General features: G+C 41.4%; 1 protein-coding gene across 6 annotated transcripts in view; it reads left to right on the plus strand.

Annotated features, from left to right (window-relative positions):
- PAG1 (phosphoprotein membrane anchor with glycosphingolipid microdomains 1) overlaps nt 1-21262 on the plus strand; it is a 255053-nt gene that overhangs the window by 203804 nt on the left and 29987 nt on the right. For all 6 annotated transcript variants that reach the window (XM_075920476.1, XM_075920475.1, XM_075920477.1 and 3 more), the window contains one exon: nt 18034-18242. In XM_075920476.1, the coding sequence (XP_075776591.1) occupies nt 18118-18242 (125 nt within the window). In that variant the 5' untranslated portion in view covers nt 18034-18117. The remainder of the gene's footprint in view (nt 1-18033; nt 18243-21262) is intronic.

Below are 21262 nucleotides of genomic sequence, written 5' to 3' on the forward strand. Positions count from 1 at the left end.
ACCCCCATGAATCTATCTAGCTCCTTTTTTAACCCTGTTAAAATTCTAGCCTTCACCGTATCCTCAGGCAAGGAGTTCAACAGGTTGATTGCATTGTGTGAAGATGTACTTCCTTTTTGTTTGTTTTAAACCTGCTACCTATTAATTTTCTTTGGTAACCCCTGGTTCTTGTATTATGGAAAGGAGTAAATAACTCTTCTTTATTCACTTTCTCCGCACCAGTCATGATTTTATAGGCCTCTCTCATATCCCCCTCAGTTGTCTCTATTCCAAGCTGAAAAGTCTCAGTCTTATTAATCTTTCTTCCTATGACAGCTGTTTCATACCTCTGATCATTTTTGTTGCCCTTTTCTGAACTTTTTCCAATGCCAAAATAACTTTGAGATGCAGGAACCACATCTACATGCAGTATTCAAATGTGGGCATACCATAGATTTATATAGTGGAAATATGATATTTTCTGTCTTATTCTCTATTCCTTTCTTAATAATTTCCAATATTGTCTTTGCTTTTTTGACTGCTAACTGCACATTGAGTGGATGTTTTCAGAGAACTATGCGTTGGTGAGGAACCTTGGCAAAGGCTTTCTGGAAATCCAAGTACACTATATCCACTGGATCCCCCCTTTTCCACATCTTGTTGACAGCTTCAAAGAATTCAAGTAGTAGTTTGCTGAGGCATGATTTACCTTTACAAAATCCATGTTGAGTTTTCACCAACAAATTATGTTAATTTATGTGTCTGACAATTTTGTTCTTACTATAGTTTTAATCAATCTGCCTTGTACTGAAGTTAGATTTACCAGCCTGTAATTGCCAGGATCATCTCTAGAGCCCGTTTTAAAAATTCATATCACATTAGCTATCCTCCGTCATTTGGTACAGAAGCTGATTTAAAGGCTAGGTTACAAATCACAGTTAGTAATTCTGAAATTTCACATTTGAGTTCTTTCACAACTCTTGGGTGAATGCCATGTAGTCCTGGAATAGTTCCTCTGATTTGTCACCTAAGAAGAATGGTTCAGGTTTGAGAATCTCCCTCATGTCCTCAGTCATGAAGACTGATGCAAAGAATTCATTTAGTTTCTCTGCAATGACCTTATAGTCCTTTGAGTGTTCCTTGGGCATCTCAATCATACAGTGGCCCCATTGGTTGTTTAGCAGGCATCCTGCTTTCTGATGTACTTTTGAAAAATTGCTATTAGCCAAAAAATCAAAAGTAACTGTTCTTCAAATTCTTTTTTGGCCTTATAAATTATATTTTTATACTTCATTTGTTAGAGTTTGTTAGAGTTTAATTCCTCACTAGGATTTAATTTCCACTTTTTAAATTATGCCTTTTTATCTCTCACTGTTTCTTTTACTTGCTTGTTTAGCCTTGGTGGCACCTTTTTAGTTCTCTTACTGTGTTTTTTTTTTTTTTTTTTTTTTTAATTTGGGGTATTCTTTAAGTTGAGCCTTTATTATGGTGTCCTTAAAAAGTTTCCATGTGGCTTGCAGGGATTTCACCATTGGCACCGTGTCTTTTAATTTCTGTTTAACTAATTTCCTCACTTTTATGTAGTTGCCATTTCTGAAATTAACTGTCACAGTGTTGGGCTGCTGTGGTGCTTTTCCTTCCACAGGAATGGCAGCACAGGGGGAAGTGGAGCAAGGCAGCCCCAGCAACCTAGTAATCTCATGCCGGTAATGTTAGTCCATTGGTAATGTTAGTCCATTTCAATCAGTTTTAGTCACGTACCAGAGTAGGCCTAGTCATGCAAGCCCTTTGCGTGTAGAAATCCCATCAGTGTCATGTGGGAAAGACTTGCAGGACTGGACATTAATTATGGTCACATCTGGTTAATGTAGCAATTCTCGACAAACAACTGTGTTCTCTTTGTTTTCATTAATAGATATCACCAAACTTTAGATCTTGTAAATTCAAGAATCTATGACATTAAAGAATTCAAGGATCTGAATACTAATGAAAAGTTTTTTGTGAGACTTAAAAAAATGGAAATAAGGGTTTGATGGGTGCTGTTGAGTTTTTACAGAATGGGAAGTTGGATTGTATTGTCTTTTTGAAAATTAAGACCCTCTTGCATTGTTTGATGTCCAAATATTGCAAGAGTGTTCACAGGTAGGTACTTTAAGGTAAAATTGATTGGAAAGTGGCAAAAATGAAACTGGCTAGTTCTTTTTGTTACCCGCGATTGTAAAGGTGTGATAGCAGCTGTATAAGAACCTACATATCGACAGAAGTTGAAACAAATGCAGAAAATAAAAAGCATAAAACTGTTTTAATGGCTAGATTTTTTAAATGCACACTTAGAATCAGAAATGTAAGCCTGGAAGGAATCTGAAGAGGCCATCTATTCTATCCTCCCATGCTGAGTTAAAGCCAACTGAAACCATCCTGTGCTCAAAAACTGTGGATGTCAGGGATTCCACAATCTCCCTGGGAAGTCTATTTCAGAGCTTTATTATCCTTTCAGTTAGAAAGTTTTTCTAATATCTAACATAAATCTCCCTTGCTGCAGATTAAGCCAATTCCTTCTTGTCTTACTTTCAGTGGAAATGGGGGACAATTGATCACCATCCTCTTTATAACAGTCCTTAACATAGTTGAAGACTGATCAGGTCCTTCTTTTTCAAGACTAAACATACTCAATTTTATTTGACCTTCTCTCATAGATCAGGTTTTCTAGACCCTACATCATTTTTGTTGCTTTCCCCTGGATTCTCTCAATTTGTTCATGTCTTTCTTGAAGCGTGATGCCCAAAAGTGAGTACTATACTCCAACTGATACCATACCAGTATTGAGTATATTGAGTATAAGTGGAACAATTATCTCCTGTGTCATGCATACGACATTCCTGTACCCTAAAATGATATTGGCCTTTCTCTTAACCGCATCACACCATTAATGCATAATCAGTTTTTGATTCACTGTAACCCCTAGCCAGGTATTTTCTATTTTGTAGTCATGCTTTTGATAGTTTGTGCCTAAGTGTAATGCTTTGCACTTGGCTTTATTGAATTTCATTTTACTAATTTCAGACTAATTCTGTAATTTGTTAAGGTTGTTTGAATTCTAATCCTGTCCTCCAGAGTTCTTGTAACCTCTCCTAGCTTTGTGTCACCTGCAAGTTTTATAAGTGTCCTCTCCACTCCAGTATTCAAGTCACAAACAAAAATATTGAATAGCACCAGACCCAGGATCTCTCCCAGTGGAACCACACTTGATATCCTCTCCTAGTTTGGTAGTGAACTATGATAATTACTGTTTGAGTATGCTCTTTAAGTCAGTTGTGTACCTTCCTGATGATAATTTCATCTAGACCATATTTCCCTAGTTTGCTTATGAGTCTGTCATATGGGAATATTTTCAGGTATTGAATTTAGACTGACTGGTCTATAATTTCCTGGGTACCCCTTTAAAATATAAGGCAGAGAATATCTTATTTCCTCTGTATAAATCCATTGTACACCCACATCTTTAATATTGCATGCAGATGTGGACACCTCATTGCAAAAAAGATATGTTGGCATTAGAAAAAGTTCAGAAAAGGGCAATAAGATGATGAAGGGTATGAAACAACTGCCATTTGAGGAGAGATTAATAAGATGGAATTTTCAGCTTCAAAAAGAGGAGACTGGGGGGCGGGATATGATAGAGATCAATAAAATCATGGCTGGTGTGGAGAAAGTAAATAATGAAAAGTTATTTACTTATTCCCATAACACAAGAACTAGGGGTCACCAAATGAAATGAATAGGGAGCAGGTTTAAAACAAACAAAGGAAATATTTCTTTATACTGGTTTGTAGAATTAGTCTATATCAGGGTGGGCAATAACTCATCAGCGGTTTGCCAGGGTTAGCCCCTGGTGCTCTATTACCCCTATTTACCTGCATGGCTGCAGGTACCAGTGATCGTAGCTCTCGTTGGCTGCAGATCATTTTTTCTGGCCAATGGGAGCGACGCAGACCGAGATACCACATCACACAGTTCCCATTGGCTGGGAATGGCGATCTGCAGCCAATGGGAGTTGTGATCGCTGGTTACCTGTGGCCATGCAAGTAAATAAAGTGGTGCGGCCCATCAGGACCTAACCCTGGCAGACTGGATTTGCCAACCCCTGGTCTAGATGGCTGATAACCAATGTTTCTTCTAATTTTTTCCAACCATGTGCAGAATAATTTTGTGATGTGCTCCAAAGCATGAGTTGGTATGCGTCATCTGTAGAGAAAATGTTGCCAGTTCTGAGTGGCTCTAGGCACAATGCTAATCAGCTAGGCAGCACTTGAATCTCTCCTGGGAGGTTGCCCAAGCACACAGCTTACAGAGAACACTGCCTATAATTGGATTTTAATTAAGTGATTGTAAAAGACCAGACCTAAGAGGCTGAATTATAATGTGATAGGAATGTTCAAAATCATATTGGATGCCACTGTGTTCACCAGCTAAAGTGATATTATGCTGACACCTTGTGGCCATGTCTGATGCGTGTTTGATTTGGTTTATTCCCAGAATTCAGACATGAATATCGCTGTAACATAGCTACAGTAATTAGATGTTAGGTTCTCACCAGTTGATCTGTAGAATTTATGTTGAAAGGAACCTGGATTAAAGTTTCAGATCCAGATATTCCTAGACTTCAGTGAAATTAACATCTGCATCCAAACTTCACAGCTTGAGCTCATCTCTAGTTTTCTGCCACGTAAACTGTTAGAAATTTGCTGTCAATGCAGTCACAAAAAATCAAGGCATCCCTCTCCAATCTTATTTCATGTCTTAGTCTCCAGGCCTCGTAATACTCCAGAGCACTTACAATCTTCAGCTCTACAACAAAGTCCCAGTGGCAGGGACAGCTACCACAGCACCTTTTGTATCCTCAGTGACATTGCTCATCCTGCCTCTCTCTTTTCAGTTGTCAGCAGCCACTGCCAACAGGGCCTGGTGCTGCAATGACTTAGCTGTTGGACTAAATCCCATCAGAGTTCCTCCCCTTCTGGGGTATCAAAATTGAAAAACAAATATCACAAACTCAGAAAGAAGGGTCATCCACCCTGCCTCTTTGCCCAGACCCTCCCCTTCAGCTCAGGGTCTCTCTTCCAAGGAATATTCACCTGGGCTACCTGCTTCAGGCTTACATTTCTTCCAGGAGGCTCTGCCCTCCAACAGTCCAATTCAGCTCCCTGGCACTAGTCAGGTTTCTCTCACTTGAGTGAGAGGCAGAAATCCACTCTCCTTCCCAACCAGCCCCTAATGGAGCCAGGTTCAGCTGCTGTAACTCCTCCCTCCAGGTCTGACACCTACTGCAGGTGTAGCAGGCTGGTGTTGATTGAGTCCCTAAGCTCTCGCTAACCCCTTGTTGGCCTGTGGGGGACTGGTATCCCCAGTTAAATTTCTTTTCACCTTCGTCACACAACCATACACATTGCACACGTCCAACTTTGCTAAATCATGCTCAGATGAGCAACTTAACCACTAATCTCAAAATTATTTTTGTTAGAAATAACACATTATTCTCTCTGAAGATAAAGGCATCTTTAACCATATTTCTCAACTGTACTGATGTTGGAGGTAAGATTTCCCATTCAAGTGTATCTTTGAGGAATTGGCTATATACATTATAGAATCCTAGGGCTGGAAGAGCCCTCAGGAGGTAACAGAGTGCAACCCCCCTGCCCAAAGCAGAACCAATCCCAACTAAATCATCTCAGCCAAGGCTGTGTCAAGCCAGGACTTAAAAACCTCTAGGGATGGAGATTCCACCACCTCCTTAAGTAACCCATTCCAGTGCTTCACTACCCTCTGAGTGAAATAGTTTTGCCTAATATCCAACTTAGACCTCCCCCATTGTAACTTCAGACCATTGCTCCTTGTTCAGCCATCAGTCTCCTTTCTCCTTGGAACCTCCCTTCAGGTAGTTAAGGCTGCTATCAAATCCCCCCTCACTCTTCTCTTCTGCAGACTAAATAAGCCCAAATCCCTCAGCATCTCCTTGTAAGTATTGTGCTCCAGCCCCCTAATCATTTTGTTGCCCTCTGCTGGACTTTCTCCAATGCAGCCACATCCTTTCTGTAATGGGGGGCCCAGAATTGGATGCAATACTCCAGATGTGGCCTCACTGGTGCCAAATAAAGGGGAATAATCACTTCTCTAGATCTGCTGGAAATGCTTCTCCTAATGCAACCTAATATGCCTTTAGCCTTCTTGGCTATAAGGGCACACTGTTGACTCATATCTAACTTCTCATCCACTGTAATCCCCAGGTCCTTTTCTGCCAAATTGCTACTTAGTCAGTCAGTCCTTAGCCTGTAACAATGCTTGGGATTCTTCCGTCCCAAGTGCAGGACTACACACTTGTCCATGTTGAACCTCATCAGATTTCTTTTGGCCACCAATAGCTGCCCACTCTCCTTCCCATTCTGTGTTATGGTTAGTTGTATATAGGTTCCCTCAGTGGCTTATATGTGATATTTAAGTGTATGAACATTTCCATAGTATTCCATGCTATTCAAAGACAGGGCTGGGAGAGTGGGGATATAATTATTTTCCAGTTTCTTTTCATTATTGGTTTTGAAGTGTGAGCATAAATACCCATTAACATTTTATCCTACCAAGTGTAATTGCAAATGTCCTTCCTGTCCATATGCCTTGTCCTTGTCTTTATCCGTAGTATTATTAATTAGAATTTGGTACCATCCACAGTGTGCTACAAGCTTTCTAAATGCAGTTCAGCTTATAGTTCTTTCTCTGAGGAAAGTACAGGCTGAACCTTCCTTGTCCAGTCCCGAAGCAGCAAATTTGCTAGATCATGAGAGGTTAACGCCAGCCCCTCTGTGGCTGCTGGTTGTAGGGCCGTGCTCTGGCAGCAGCAGAGGAGCTGGCATTGAAGGAGCAGAGGCGGGGGGCACTCTGGGAAAGAGGCAGGGCAGTTGCAGAGACCTCCATCTGGGGACCAGATCCAAGTCCCGCCACCAGCCACAGAGTCTTGTGAGTGATTTTAATTTCTACAAGCTCTGCTTGGGCGGCTTGGTTTAGGCCTTGAACCCACAGCTTCCTCCCTAGTTTTTTATGTGGTGTTGAGGGGGTGACTATCAATACTTGTGCACCGGTGTCTAGTAAGGTGGTGAATGGCCTTACATCGTCATCTGGGGCGGCCACCTGATGGGATGCAGCCGCTACTTGTTTTTTGGCTGGGTGTTCAGGAATTCACTTTCGCTGCCCCATGGCTTGAAGCCCTTTGCTTTTGCTAAGAGGAGTTGTTCAGGGGTCGAGAGTCTCCTAGCCTCCTCTTTGGTAAGCCCACTGTTAAGCAGGAAACCAAACACGGCCCTCTCTTGGGGGGTGCGTTCAGGGTACGTTTTTCTCCCTTGGGGCCGGGATGGGGTCCTGAAGTTACAGCAGCTACCGCTCCCGCCGATGGTTCGGGTTGGAATGTGGATCTTATCTATTATGATGTACAAGCTAGTTAATGGTTGGTCAACAACGGTGCATAACCACATTATTTGGCCAGCATCAGGATGCCCTGTGGCCTCACAAACTGCGTCTATTGCTATTCCCGCAACTGGGATTTGTGAGATGTCATTGACAAATCTATGTGGCTGCCCCCGGTCTGTTGGGCCGGTGTCAGGTTGATGGGGTGCTTTGCAGGAATCCAAACAACTATAGAGAGTCCAGCTACGCCATACATTAGATCTTGCGGAGCCTTTACAGCTCCACGAGGGATGTTAAATGAGGCTAGCGTGGTGCCCATGAGCTGAGTGATCACAGAGGGGAGAGGGATTGGCCAAACATTATTGCGTTGGACAGTGATGGGGTTTCCTGCCCGCCATGCTAACTGGCGTTGCGAACCAAATAGGTGCACTCCTCTGAGTCTACAATTTCGCTACCATTTTCTAAAGAGACGCACCCCAGCCAAATGACTACCGGGTCTCCAAGGCGTCTACGGGTAGCTTCAGCCAGTTCCTTCCTTTCCACCACAGTGCGGGTGCGGGAGACGGATTGGGTCATGGTGTTACCTTGTTGGTCCACCAGGTAGTTGGTGACCACCACGGGGCAAACCTCCCGGGGCTAGTTATCTTCTTCGGCGGGGGCGGGAGATTTTTTGGGCGGGAGTGGGGCGGACGGGTACCGGGAGGTGGTTCGGGTAAAGGTGGTCTTGGTTCCTCAACGGGTTTTTGTGTGCCACCAGCTCTAGTGCTGTTCGTGGGGCACATTTGCTGTGTGACTATTCGTGCAGTAACTTCATACTGTTCTATTAGGCGCAGTGCGGTTATGAACTGGCCATATAGTGCTTCTAAAAGGTGGTGAGGTTCATAGGTATCAGGTTTTAACTTATGGCACGTTCGCGCGTTTACGAGGGTGGCGGCTACGTTGGCAGCCAAGGTGTGTGCTTGGCCCCCAGTCTCTAAGTCGGGGTAGAATGTTGAGGGAGAGATAGAGGCTCCTGCCTTTTTAATGCAGGCCTCCATAGCCTTAAGGGCATGTCGGGGGGTCGCTGCTGGATCTAGTGGCTTTTTAAGGCCTGCTAGTTTTACTTGCTTTTTCGTCAGCAATGGGAAAAAGCGACTACTGGGGTGTGTGCAGAGGACTCAACCCAGTGATGAGCCGTCAAGGCATACCTCCCATTTTTGATCCCCAGCGGCGATACTCAGGTGTCCCAGTATGCCGTTACCTGTGTTGGTGATTTGGTGATATTGGGCATGGAAAAGTAAATCTTCCAGGGTTAAGTTAGTTCTGTCTTCCCACGGGCATCCTGTTCATGATGCCATGCCGCGAGAATCACAGGTACAATGATGCATACCCGTGGGGGAAGGACAGAACCAGGTGGACCGTTTTAGCAAATAAAAAATATTTATTTATAACAGTGATGAATTTATAGTATTTATTCTAAGATTTTTAATAGAACGTGTTAATAATGAATTTACAGTATTTATTATATTTATTCTATGATTTCTAGTTAATTGTCAGAGATGGGAGTGGCAAGGGGATTAGTCTCTATTCTAAAAATATCCAGATACACTAATTAAATAACAGTGATAACTACAAACTCTATGTACTACCCAGAACGACTACAACACTAAGCTTATACAACAAGAAAAAATCAAATCATACATACCAACTTACACAGCACACAGAACATTTCAAAGATATCCATTTGGTTGTGAAGGCTTTGGTTATGCCCGAGAGTTGGGGGAGGTGGCTGGTCGGTTGATCAGGCCGGCAGTGATTTGAAGTATATGGGAAGGCACATGTACGGTGGTACATGTGTTGCGAAGACCTCCTTGAGCGAACTGTGCGATGGGTATTTATCCCCAAATCTGCACATCACTTTCCCGCGCTTGCATATTACCATATATGGCCCAATAGTCACCAAGTGGGGGGTCTGTGTCCCAGGGGTTGGGCCGAAACTGTGCAGGTTTCATGCGACCAGGTAAGCCCCGCAGTTCTCACGTCCAGGTGACGGGTGGGAGAGTCTGAGGCTATTTTCCCCTCTTCACGCCTTCCCTTTTTCTAAAAGCAATGGTATGCCGGAAGGGTGCGGCCAGTTTCTCCCAAGGAGTACTGCAGCCCACTATAGCAAAAGCGGCCTGGACAAACTTTTTACTGGGGGGGGGCAGTTTTTTCTCTAACATTTTGTATGTGCCCCTGGCTGCGAGGCTCCTCAGTTGCCCCACATCTTCCCCTGATTACCTCTGCTCTTGCCCTTCCCTCCCTGGGTTGGAACCCCATAAATCAGTTATTTGCAGTGCTCTGGGAGGGCGGGGAAGAGTTGCTGAGCTTTTCCCCTTCAGTGTTCCAGCCCCAGAGCACCCATGAATGTGGACCATGGATGTCGTTGGATTATAGACATTCAACCTGTACAATCTAAAAAAATCTAACTGTCTAAACCTTTTCAGAGATGTTTTAGAACTGTCCAGCTCAATAATATCTGCTCAGTGAGTTAACCATAGGTATCTACATCTATTTAATGTATTATGAGCATCTCAATGATATTTCTGTGCGAAGATCAAAGTAATAAAGTCTGGTGATCTGTTAGAGACAGCAATAGTATTTTTAGGCCAAGCAGCTGAAAGGCTGTGTATTCACCTCCATTTTTAGCCACCCTGATTATATTTAGCACTGGAATCTAGTCACAGGAGTAAAGGTAATGAGAACAGAAAAGAAAAATACCTTCCATATGGAGCAAATAGACACCAGAGGGCAGTGCAGTAAAACATTTCCTTTAGAAGCAACAGCTACTCCTTAAGAAACAGGTATTTGCCTGGCGGGACTTGCCCACATGCTCAGGGTCTAACCTGATCACCACTGATGGGGTCAGCAAGGAATTTCTCCCCCCCAGGTTAGATTGACAGAGGCCTGGGAATGTTTTACCTTCCTCTGCAGCAAGGGACATGGGCCATTTGCAGATTTCAACCAGTGTAAATGGTGAATCCTCTGTAACTTGAAATCTTTAAACCCTTATTTTTTGAGATCCCAATAACATAGCTAGAGGTTAGGAATCTGTTACATGCATTAGGGGGATGATGATCCGTAGCCTGCAATGGGCAGGAGGTCAGACTACACTATCTAAAGATCCCTTCTGACCTTTAAGCATATGAGACTATAATACAGTATTTTGAGTTAAGACTATTGAGTTAAATGTCTATGCTGCACTCATCACCATACTTACCTGCATTCTCTTAAAGACTCTAAATTACCGTAACATGTGAGGCAATGTACAGTATACCTCATCTTACCACATACAGTTGAGTGAAAAATGTATATTTCAGTCAAGTAGCTTTAGTGGCATTTTAGATAGTAGGAGCAGCCCTCTAGTGGTTAATCAGTATCACTAAAAGCATGTGGCATTTATATATAAAGTTGGGTATATTTAATGGTGCTTTATTTATATGTAAATATCTCCCTTGACTTACTCTCTCTGATCACTCTTTCTTAAAAATCTCTTTGTTACTCTCAGTTCCTGCGTATTCCATAATTTTTGAGAGCCGTTCTGAATTCTTCAAAATCTGTAATCCTCATGTGGTACTCTCTGTTCCAGGCCTCAGACTCAGGGTACGTCTAGACTACAGGCTTTTGTTGACAGAAGTTTTGTCGACAGATATTGTCGACAAAGCTTCTGTTGACAAAGAGCATCCAGACTACATCCAGTTCTGTTGACAAAGCAAGCCGCTTTGTCAACATAACAGTGTAGATGCAAAGGACAGTATAGATGCAATAACACCTTCTATCGACAGAACTCTGTTGAAAAAAGGTCTTATTCCTTGTAGAATGAGGTTTACAGCTGTCGACAAAACTGCTGAGTTCTGTCTACATTATGTCAACAGAACTCAGCGGCAGTGTAGACACAGGTATAGTTTTGCTGACAAAACCCTGTAGTCTAGACACACCCTCTGTTATCACGTTCCTTAACTCAAGTATTAACTTTGCTAGCAAGGCCAATAATTTTAGAATATTCTTATAAATAAACCTACCATTAAAATATTTATATACATAATGTAAAGATATTAAAAGGTTTCTAGGGCCTTTTCACTTGTGATCTTAAACCCCAATGTTGTAAAAAGTTAAATTGATAACTGGCCACATTGTAATGTAGCACTGACCTTTTGGCTATGCTGGGTTCTGTCTTGTAGGGCTTCATAATCACTTTGTTCTTCATAAGCAAGTAACTGGAATCTCCAGTAGTCACTTCTTGCTTTTTATTCATAGTGTAAGCTTTACATCTGTGTTTGTCTCTTCCACAGTGGAGTGACTCTAGTTTCTGTCCTTAGCTGCCTTCTCTTGTTAATTTATCTTATGCTCAGTAGAATTTCTCATTTCTAGCTGCAACCTTACCCCCTCATTCTTAAAAAGCTGTTATTTTCAAATAAATATCTCCCTTGAATAACTCTCTCTAATTCTTCTTTTTTAAAAAATCTGTTTGTTGCTCTCAGTTCTGTTAGTTCCTGCTTATTCCATAATTTTCAAGTGCTATGCCAATTTCTTTACAGTCTGTAATCTTCTTGTTGTCCTGTTGTCCTCTTTGTTTCATGCCTCAGACTCTGTTATCACTCTCCTTAACTCAAATATTAAGACTAGCAAGACTTAAAAATAGCAAGACTAGCAATTTTAGAAGAGAATTATAGAATAAGAAAAGGCACCTTTCCTGCTGTATATGCCCATATATATTACATAGACAAATCCATTTTCTTGGTGACCATACAGGATTGTTTCCTGGGGCTGACTGAAAAATCCTGTTTAATTTTTATGTGAAAAATGTCAACTAAAATGAAGTTTTTGCTTTATTCAAAAAATTTTAAAATATTTGATTTTTAAATGAAAAGGTCCAAATGCAATTAAATGAAAAGTTGTTTATTTTTTTCTCTCTCACTCTCCCACCTCACTTTTTCAGTGGATAAAAATGGGAAGATACCAAAGAGGGAGGATGTTGCATTTTCCTTTTAGTTTGTTTGTTTTTTCCCTCATCCAGTGGGAGAAAAGGAAGGAGAGTCAGAATAAAATAAAAAGAAAGTTGAGATTGGGACGTTTTCCATGTTTTATGTCCCACTTTTTTCTCATTTTTTATTTTTGTCTCGTTTTCCCCAGTAAAGGAAAAAGGAAGAAAGGGGGAAACTGAAAAACAATATAAAATTCATAAAAACAAATTTTATTAAAAAAACCTCCCAAATAAAAAATTGTGAAAAATTTTGATTTGACCAAAAATCCATTTTTCATTGAAAGTTTCTAGCAAAAATGTTGAGCTCGTTCTGTTAATCCTTTCAGTATATTAACTTGTGTTTTATAGGTGCATGGTAATAAGTATTCCACTACTTGCTTTTTGAAGCTGTTTTACAACCTAATACCTCTCACTATCAGTAAAGCCCTGCAAATCAGCAGATATAGTATCTACAGACCATGTTCGAGGGTCATGTATCAGATATGGATACAAATTTTCTATTTGCTCTATCTACCACATAATTAATTTCTGACATTTAGCCAAATTTTTCCTGTCTCAGTTTTATTCCATTACTCTGTTATATTCATGTGAATCACACTAATTCCTCACCCATCCTTTGCATTCCCAGCTTTTAAATATTTGTAGATTATGTCTACAATAGGTCTCATTGCCAAGCTAGAGACATTTAACTCCACTTCAAAGTGAGGCCTTTTAGGGCCACAATAATTTCTCCATTAATCTCCATTAATATATATTAAGTTCAGATCTTTTCATCATACAATATGGATAACAACATTTCATTCTCCCAGCTTCAAGTCTTAAGTGAATATCAACCCAAAAGAGCCAAAATTGATCACCATGACACCGCAAGTGTGTCTACTGATCTCTGTGGCAAAGTAGGTTGTCTGTATAAATAAGGTCTGCTCTTGTAGCCTTTTCCTACAGTTGATTAACAGATGGCAGTAAATAGCTCATTCAGACCACTGGCTGATAATAGTTAGTCACCCTGACCAGTCATTAACCATAGTCATGGACTCATCCTGCTCTCCATTGTCTCTATGATTCTCTGATGACCTGTGACAAAAAAGGAGAGTAGAAAGGGAAACTGAAGGGAGAGACCTCTCTAAATTCACCAAAGAGCAGTATTGCCAAACCAAATATCACAAGGAACACCTACACAAAGTTATGAGACTGGTCGACAAATCATAAGATATTTTAAAAATAAAACATGTTGGATTTTTATTGGCCTTTTGTTTGAGTATTTAGGGTTCATGTTTTAAAGCTTTCCTCCTTAGCTGTAAGGCCCAGAAGTATAGAGAACTTTTTTTAAATGAAAGCTGAGATTCCTACATAATCAACTGACTCCAGGCCTTTAGAAAAACACCAAATGTTTTGAGACTCATGGTAAAACAATGGAGGAAATCTTGTGAGCCCATGCTTTGCCCACAGTAAATAAATAAAACAACAACAACAACAACATCTTCTCCACTAAACATCCTAATGAGATACTGCAAATGGTGAACTGAATTCAACAGCTCCTGATATGAATAGGTATCAACCTAGCTTTTCATATTTGAGATGGGTTACCAGGAATCATATATGATAATATGAAAACTTTCCACTCTCAAGTCAGCATATTCACAAAGCACCTATAATTTTTATCCATTTTATATTATTTTTCTCCCAGGGGCAACTGACCCCTCCGGCCCCCTCACTATGCCACTGCCCCCCTCCTGCAGATCTATCATCTTATGCATGTGCAAGATCTATGAGAGCCGTCCCATGCATCTGCAGTTAGTGTCTGTGGCGCCTGCTTCTGGGTGGTGTCTCAATGCTGCCACATTCACCTTCCCAAAAAAGGCCCTTGCTGCTGACCCCCAAGGCATCCACAGGTCCTTTCAATGGGCCCACTTCCCAGAGCTCACTGATCTTGGATCTGGCTTCCATCCCCTCTCCAACCCCCATCAGAACTACTGTGCCCTCCTGGCTTAGGAAAAGAATAAACAGGAGGATTGGAAATTAACCCACCCAATCTCATGTCCCCTAAGCAGGGAATGAGCCTACATTGGGCTCTAGCTGGAGTATCATGTCCAGTTCTGGGTGCCACATTTCAGGAAATGTGGAGAAACTGGAGAAAGTCCAGAGAACATCAACACAAATGATGAAAGGTCTAGAGAACATGAGATATGAGGCAAGGCTGAAGAAATTGGCCTTGTTTACCTTGGAAAAGAGAAGACTGAAAAGGGACATGAGAGTAGCTTTCAAGTATCTAAAAGAGTATCATAAGGAAGAGGAAGAAAAATTGTTCTGCTTGGCCTCTGAGGTTAGGATGAGAAGCAATGGACTTAAATTTCAGCAAGGGAGCTAAGGTTGGACATTAGGAAAAACTTCCTGCCTGTTAGGGTGGTTAAACACTGGAATAAATTGCCTAGTGAGATTGTGGAATCTCCATCACTGGAGATATTTAAGACCAGGTTAGACAGACACCTGTCAGGGATGAGCTAGGACAACTATACTTTGGAAGCCCCAGGGGCCACACTGATACTTACAGAACATGCTGAGGGCCTCAACTTAAGTGTGGTTGCATATACAAGCAAATATATACAAATAGCTTCTCTCACACTGACAGGCATGAATACAAAGATTAAGGCAAGTCTACACAACACACAGGCCCCATTTCAGTCAGTTCTGCTGATATTAATAAAATGCAACATTTACCCGATTTCTACCCATGTGACAGCACTTTTCATGAGCAATGACAGTCCAATAATTTAACTACTAAAACACATATCAACAGAAGATCATTACACTGACTACTTTTTTGTTTTGGCTCCCGGCCACATGTTGATCCCCACATAAACCCAAACTGCACCGCGGGGCACAAACAAACTGGCCGTGGGCAGCATAAAAAGTTATTAATAAATATTTTTAAACCTTTCCCTTTTCTCTCTGCTGCCATGTCTCCTCTCCTTGCTCCATCATCTCCCCTGGTGCCTACTGCCCCCCAACTCCTCACCCTCCTCTGCTGTCCTGACTCCTGCCCTTCTCACTGCCCTCAGCCCTCCTGCGACCTGCTCCCCTCCACCAGCCATTCTCTCCCCCCTGTGCCCGCTCCTCCAGTAGCCCCACTCTGCCCATGTCAGCTACCCCTCCTCATCCCCTCTTCTAACACCTCCTTGCCTCTCTCCTCTGGTGCTGGTCCCTCCCCTACAGGTGCCTGCCCTTCTGCTTCACCCCAAAATCCCCTGGCACCTGCACCATCCCTAAGCCCTGCACCCTCCTGGTGCCTCCCCCTTCCCTTACTGCCCCTGCCCCCTTTGCCCTCTTTTTCCCTGATGCCCATCCCCTCACCACCCTCTGCCCCCATTCCCCTCACACCCTGTGCCATCACACATGACTTGCTCCATCCCCACCTTCCTTATGCCCACCCCTTCTTTCAAGCCTTCTCCCAGCACCTTTCCCTCCCTCTCCAATGCCCTTACTCTCTCCTCTCCCAGCATCACCCTGTCCCCCCTCCCACTGACACCTCCTCTTCTGCCCTTGGCCCCCTGGCATTTGTCTCTCCTGCACCCCTGTCTCTTGGTGCCTTCCCCTCCCCCCACCCAAGCCCCTTCTCCTTCCACCCCTCCCCCTCCACCCCTCTGCCTCCGCCCAAGCTCCTTCCCCCCCCCCACCCTCACCCCCTACCTCTGCCTAAGCCCAAGCCTAAGCCCCTTCCCTTCCCCCTGCCCCGCTGCCACCGCACAAGCCCATTACCTACCTTGTGCCTTCCACGTTGCAGTTGCGGGGCTGGGGCATTAACTCAACTGCATGTTTCCTGATCTTGAAGTCTGATTGCAAGGTTATAAATTAAATCTGCATATGCTATTGCAAAATTATGATGAAAACGATACATCCCGCAATGGAGAAAAAAACCTATCTTCCTTTTATTTTACCTTATGTGGCACAACATAATCCATCTAAGAAAAAACCCACACTGCTTTGAATACCAAAGGAAAATTTTATAGTATTTGAGTGGCATTAGACTGAACCATGTCTCAAGGGCTGCTGCAGTGAACAAAATAACTTGATTTATACGCTTTTGTGTAACAGTCATTGTGTTGATTTAGGTAGTTGGGGTGAAAAAGCCATCTCATCTCTTCTTGTGTTAATCTTGACAATATTCTACTCGGTTGAAAAGTCATTTTGGATTCAATTGTATTATTCTTGAGCCCAGGGCAGTCTAATAAAACTAATAATGTTTCACATAGAGAAAATTAAATCTAATTATAATCCCTTTGCAGAAAAGTTGTTTTATGCTATTCTGTTTTAAAATGTACCTTGCTTGTTTGACATTATTAGAGTTAAGCATCATTTTTCAGACAAACGAAGGTTTGGGTTGACCAGAACATTTTGCACATGTCTTCTTTCACAAAAGAAACCAAATAAAACTTTCAAAAAAGATAAAACATTTTGTTTTGACATTTTGAAATGAAATGTTTTTATTTTGATTCAAAAGTGTTTTCGTTTAAAATTTTACAACAATTTTTTAAAAACTTAAAGTAACTAAAAACCTCAAGCAAAATTAAATGTTTCATTTTAGGTCAAACAAAATGTTTCATTCAAGCAGAAACAATTTTTTTTATTTTTTTATTTCTCAGTTCTCTAAAAAAAGTAATTTTGGGTTGACCTGAATCAATTTTTTGTATTAATTCTCAGTTCAGCCCTTAAACAAACAAGCTATGCACACAGCTCTCCTTGTTTAACAGATTCAGGTATCAGATGCTGAGAGCTGGGAAGAGAGGAGACTCTATATAAACCATTTTTTGTCTTGCTAAATTTGCATAACTTTTAAATGTGTTTTAAAAATGCACTTACTAAAATCCTCATTAACAATTACAGGCATTGCTCTGGTATCTGGCAATTTGACATTTGGGGTTATTTTTCCCAAAATACAAATACTGATGTTACATTACTTCTATTTCTGTGAAGATTGTTGGTATTTGATCATTTCTGTTAATATTTGACTGGTTTATTCTGTTTGTTTTAGGATCTTACTTCTATTTTTGTTAGTCTTTCTGTACTTGCAATAGTATTTGATAGAATAATAGAAATGTTGGGTTGGAAGGGACCTCAAGAGGTCATCAAATCCAGCCTCCTGCGTTGAGGTAGGACCAACTAAACCTAGACCACCTCTAACAGGTGTTTGTTCAACCTGTTCTTAAACACCTCCAATGATGGCAATTCCATAACTTCTCTTAGAAGCCTATTCCAGACTTCAGCAATCTGTATAGTTATAATGTTTTATCTAATATCTAGCATACATTTCTGTTGCTGCATATTAGACCCATTACTTGTCCTACCTTCAGTGGAGATGGAGAACAATTGATCTGTCCTCGTTATTATAGCTCTTAACATATCTGAAGACTGTTATCAGTTCCCTTCAGTCTTTTAATATTAAACATAGACATTTTTTAACTTTTTCTCATGGATCAGGTTTTTTAAAAGCTGAGCCTGTTTAGTCTTTAGTTTTGTAGATTGTACCTGAAGATCTCTTTTACCTGACTTCTAATTATCTTCAAAATCTATAGCAATTTCTAAAGACATTGTTCTCTTTGCAGAAAGGGAAGGTGCTTTTCACAGATGCCAGCATTCTCCAAGGATCAGTCTGTCATCTTTAAGTGACACCAGCACATGTTAATATAATGGGACCTGACGGTGGTTTCTTAAGCAGTGGACAACTTCATGTTGTTGCGTGGGGAAGTTTGGCTGCTGTGACTACACTCTTCTTCCTTACGTTGCTCATCTTTCTCTGCTCCAGCTGTGACAGGTAAGACTCGGGGGTCAGGCGGCAATAAAGAGAAAAAGCATGGAACATGCTTAGGGAGTTCTGTTGCATTTTTTGTCAAGGTATAAATAAAGGAAAACCCTTCTGTCATTGTAATATGTTCTCTTCAGTTCTGGGGTAAGTATTTTTGACACTTTAAGTAGAATGTGGATTGAAGTCATTTAATTTATAACAAAGTAGCAAGAATGGCTGAATTTACAAAAAAATCCAAAAAAATATCCAAAGTTGTTTATTGCCCATCTTTATGCACATGAAACTGAACACCAAAAATAGGATTTTATATGAATCTGTAAATTTGGGGGCTGTGTCCTATAACTAGAGAATTATTAATGTAACTATTTTTAAGAGCGAGAAAGAGAAAGAAAAAAAAATTACTAGGAAACTACAGGCCTGTTAGTTTGACCGCAAGTTTATGCATCGTCTTGGAACAAATTTAGAGAAAGAAAATAGTTCAGGACAATAAAGCTAACCAGTAATTGGGATAATATACAACATGATTTTACAACAGATAGACTATGCCAGATTAACCTGATCCCTTTCTTCAAGAAAATAATGGATTTTTTGGCAAAGGAAATGCAGTAAATTTAATCTACCTGGATTTCAGTAAGGCATTTAATACAATTTCCCATGGGAAATTATTAGTTAAATTGGACAAAATCGGGATTGAGAATGGAAAGATGGATAAGGAACTGAGAAGGCTAAATACTGAAAAGTGAACTCTGAGGCTGGATGGAGGTTACTGATGGAGTTCCTCCGGGATCAGTCTTGGAACAAATTTAATTCACTATTTTCAGTAATGACCTTGGCACAAAAAGTGGGAGTGTGCTAATAAAATTTACAGATGACACAAAGCAATGAGGTATTGACAAGATAGCGGAGGATCAAATACCATACTGAAAGATCTGGAAGACTTTGAAAACTGGAATAATAGAAATGGGATGAAATGTAATAGGTCAAAGTGCATGGATGGCGGGTATCAGAGGCAGGGGAAGGCAGAGCTGTCCCAAACTGCCTGGCTGGCCCCACCCACACTCTGACTCCAGGCTCCCTCCACTTCAGCACAACTCCCTCCGGTCTCTCATGGCTGCCTTCTCTGTAGCTGCACCAGGGCTGAGGCTGCCCGCCCTCCCTGTGCTCCAGTGCCAGGAAAGCTGGGGCTATGTGCTGTCCACTTAGGGGGGATGGTTTGGAGACGTGCCCTGAGAGGTGGGGGGAACTCTCTAGAAGACAGATTGGGACCAGGCTAGACCCAAGAGCCCTTTGGTTTCCAAAAAGCATGTGTTAATTGGTTCTGCTCTTAAAAGACAGACCCGTCTAATTTTCTTCTTTACAAGATCTTGTGAGCACTCCCATATTCATCAAAACTGCCTGTATATAGATACGCGTTAAAAATCTTCTTGCTCTTAACCAAAGTTCTGTTTAGTGAATACAGCTCTGTATTGTATCTAATAATGCTTGAATCCCTGAGACATAGCCAGAAACCAGAAGCAACAGAAAGATTTTATGAGAATGTATCTGTTGGATAAACAGATTTCTAACAAGTTATGCAAATTCTTGGCTAGAAGCTATCTAATGAGGCTCTTCAGTAATTCAGCATGTTGCTAGTCTGTTTGCAGTGTCATTTTTACGAGTTATTTTGTGGGGTGAGTTGTTTACACAGAAATACGATTACATGCAATATCTCCATCAAACTCTTTTCAAAAATTATTGATGGAATATTTGATGATGTAAAAAAGAGAAAAATCTGCTGAACTTAAAATGGTTTGTCAAAAAGTTTTGGGAAGGAATTAAGCATTTGTAAACATAAATCAAACTCTGAATGGCATGGATATTGGTAGAGATTTAATTGGTTGTTTCACAATTAAGTAGAAGTTTAAAGATGTAGTAGACAGACTTCTGTTGTGGAAAATGCCATGTGTCTCAGGGCCAGAGACAGATATTGTTAGTCTCCCACCTCACCTCCCTGTACTTCCTCTCCCCTCTGCAATTTTTACTTCCCTTTTCCTCCAAATTGAGAAGTTTCCATCTGACAGCTTCATCGCTGTGTTTCAAAATAACTGATCCTTTTCATGAAGGGGCCATTGAGGACCCAGTTAATCCCATCTAAAACTCTGGAGATTTTAAAGCACAACACATTCATTGCATAATGAAGAACATTATACATTATATGTAGTGTTAAAAAGTACATTGTAGGTGTTTTGCTTCTTGAAGTGCCCACTTTATCCACTATTGTTAAGAAATCACAATGCTGTTAGTAGGATTTGTATGGCCCCTAGACCTTTAAAAAGCCTCTTCTGATTCTTCAGACTGTAATTTTCATTAAAAGGTGTTCTCCGGGCCATTGAAAGAGTCAGAATCACAAATTACAGAGCATGTCACAAAAATATCTGACACACAAATAGAAAGATTAAATTGTTATTTTAACACGGCAGCTCAGAACTTTCTCCATTCTGTGAATCCATGTTAGACCAGGAAAAAATTCTGATATGAGTGACCATCTAAACCTGTTGGCTACCCCTTTCTAGAGAGTGGCAACTCCAGGGTTAAGAATCCATGCTTTTGTCTGAAGAATAGAAGTGAAGCAATATTGGTCAGTAGTGATCACTACTAACATACGGTATGTCTACACTATAGCACTAATTTGAACTAAGCTAATTCGAATTAGCGCATCTAGACTTAAAAACTAGTTCGAATTAGCGTTTTGCTAATTCAAACTAGCATGTCTACACTGAGTGGACCCTGAACTGAGGTTTAGGATGGCCGGAAGCAGTGCCGGCAGGGCATCAGATGAGGACTTAGAGCGTGGAGCTGCTGTCTCAGGCTAGCCGAGGGCTGTGCTTAAAGGGACCCAACCCCCACCCCGGGCAGACAGTTCTCAGGGGTGCCCCGCTTGCAAAGCAGTCCTGGCTTGGAGTGCCCTGAGTGCCCACACTTGGAACATCACAGCACTCGGCCATCAGCCTGGCTGCACTTGCCCCAGGCTGCCATTCGGGGGGGATCAA

The sequence above is a fragment of the Pelodiscus sinensis genome, chromosome 2 (assembly GCF_049634645.1).
Source record: "Pelodiscus sinensis isolate JC-2024 chromosome 2, ASM4963464v1, whole genome shotgun sequence".
In the NCBI taxonomy this organism is placed as follows: domain Eukaryota; kingdom Metazoa; phylum Chordata; order Testudines; family Trionychidae; genus Pelodiscus; species Pelodiscus sinensis.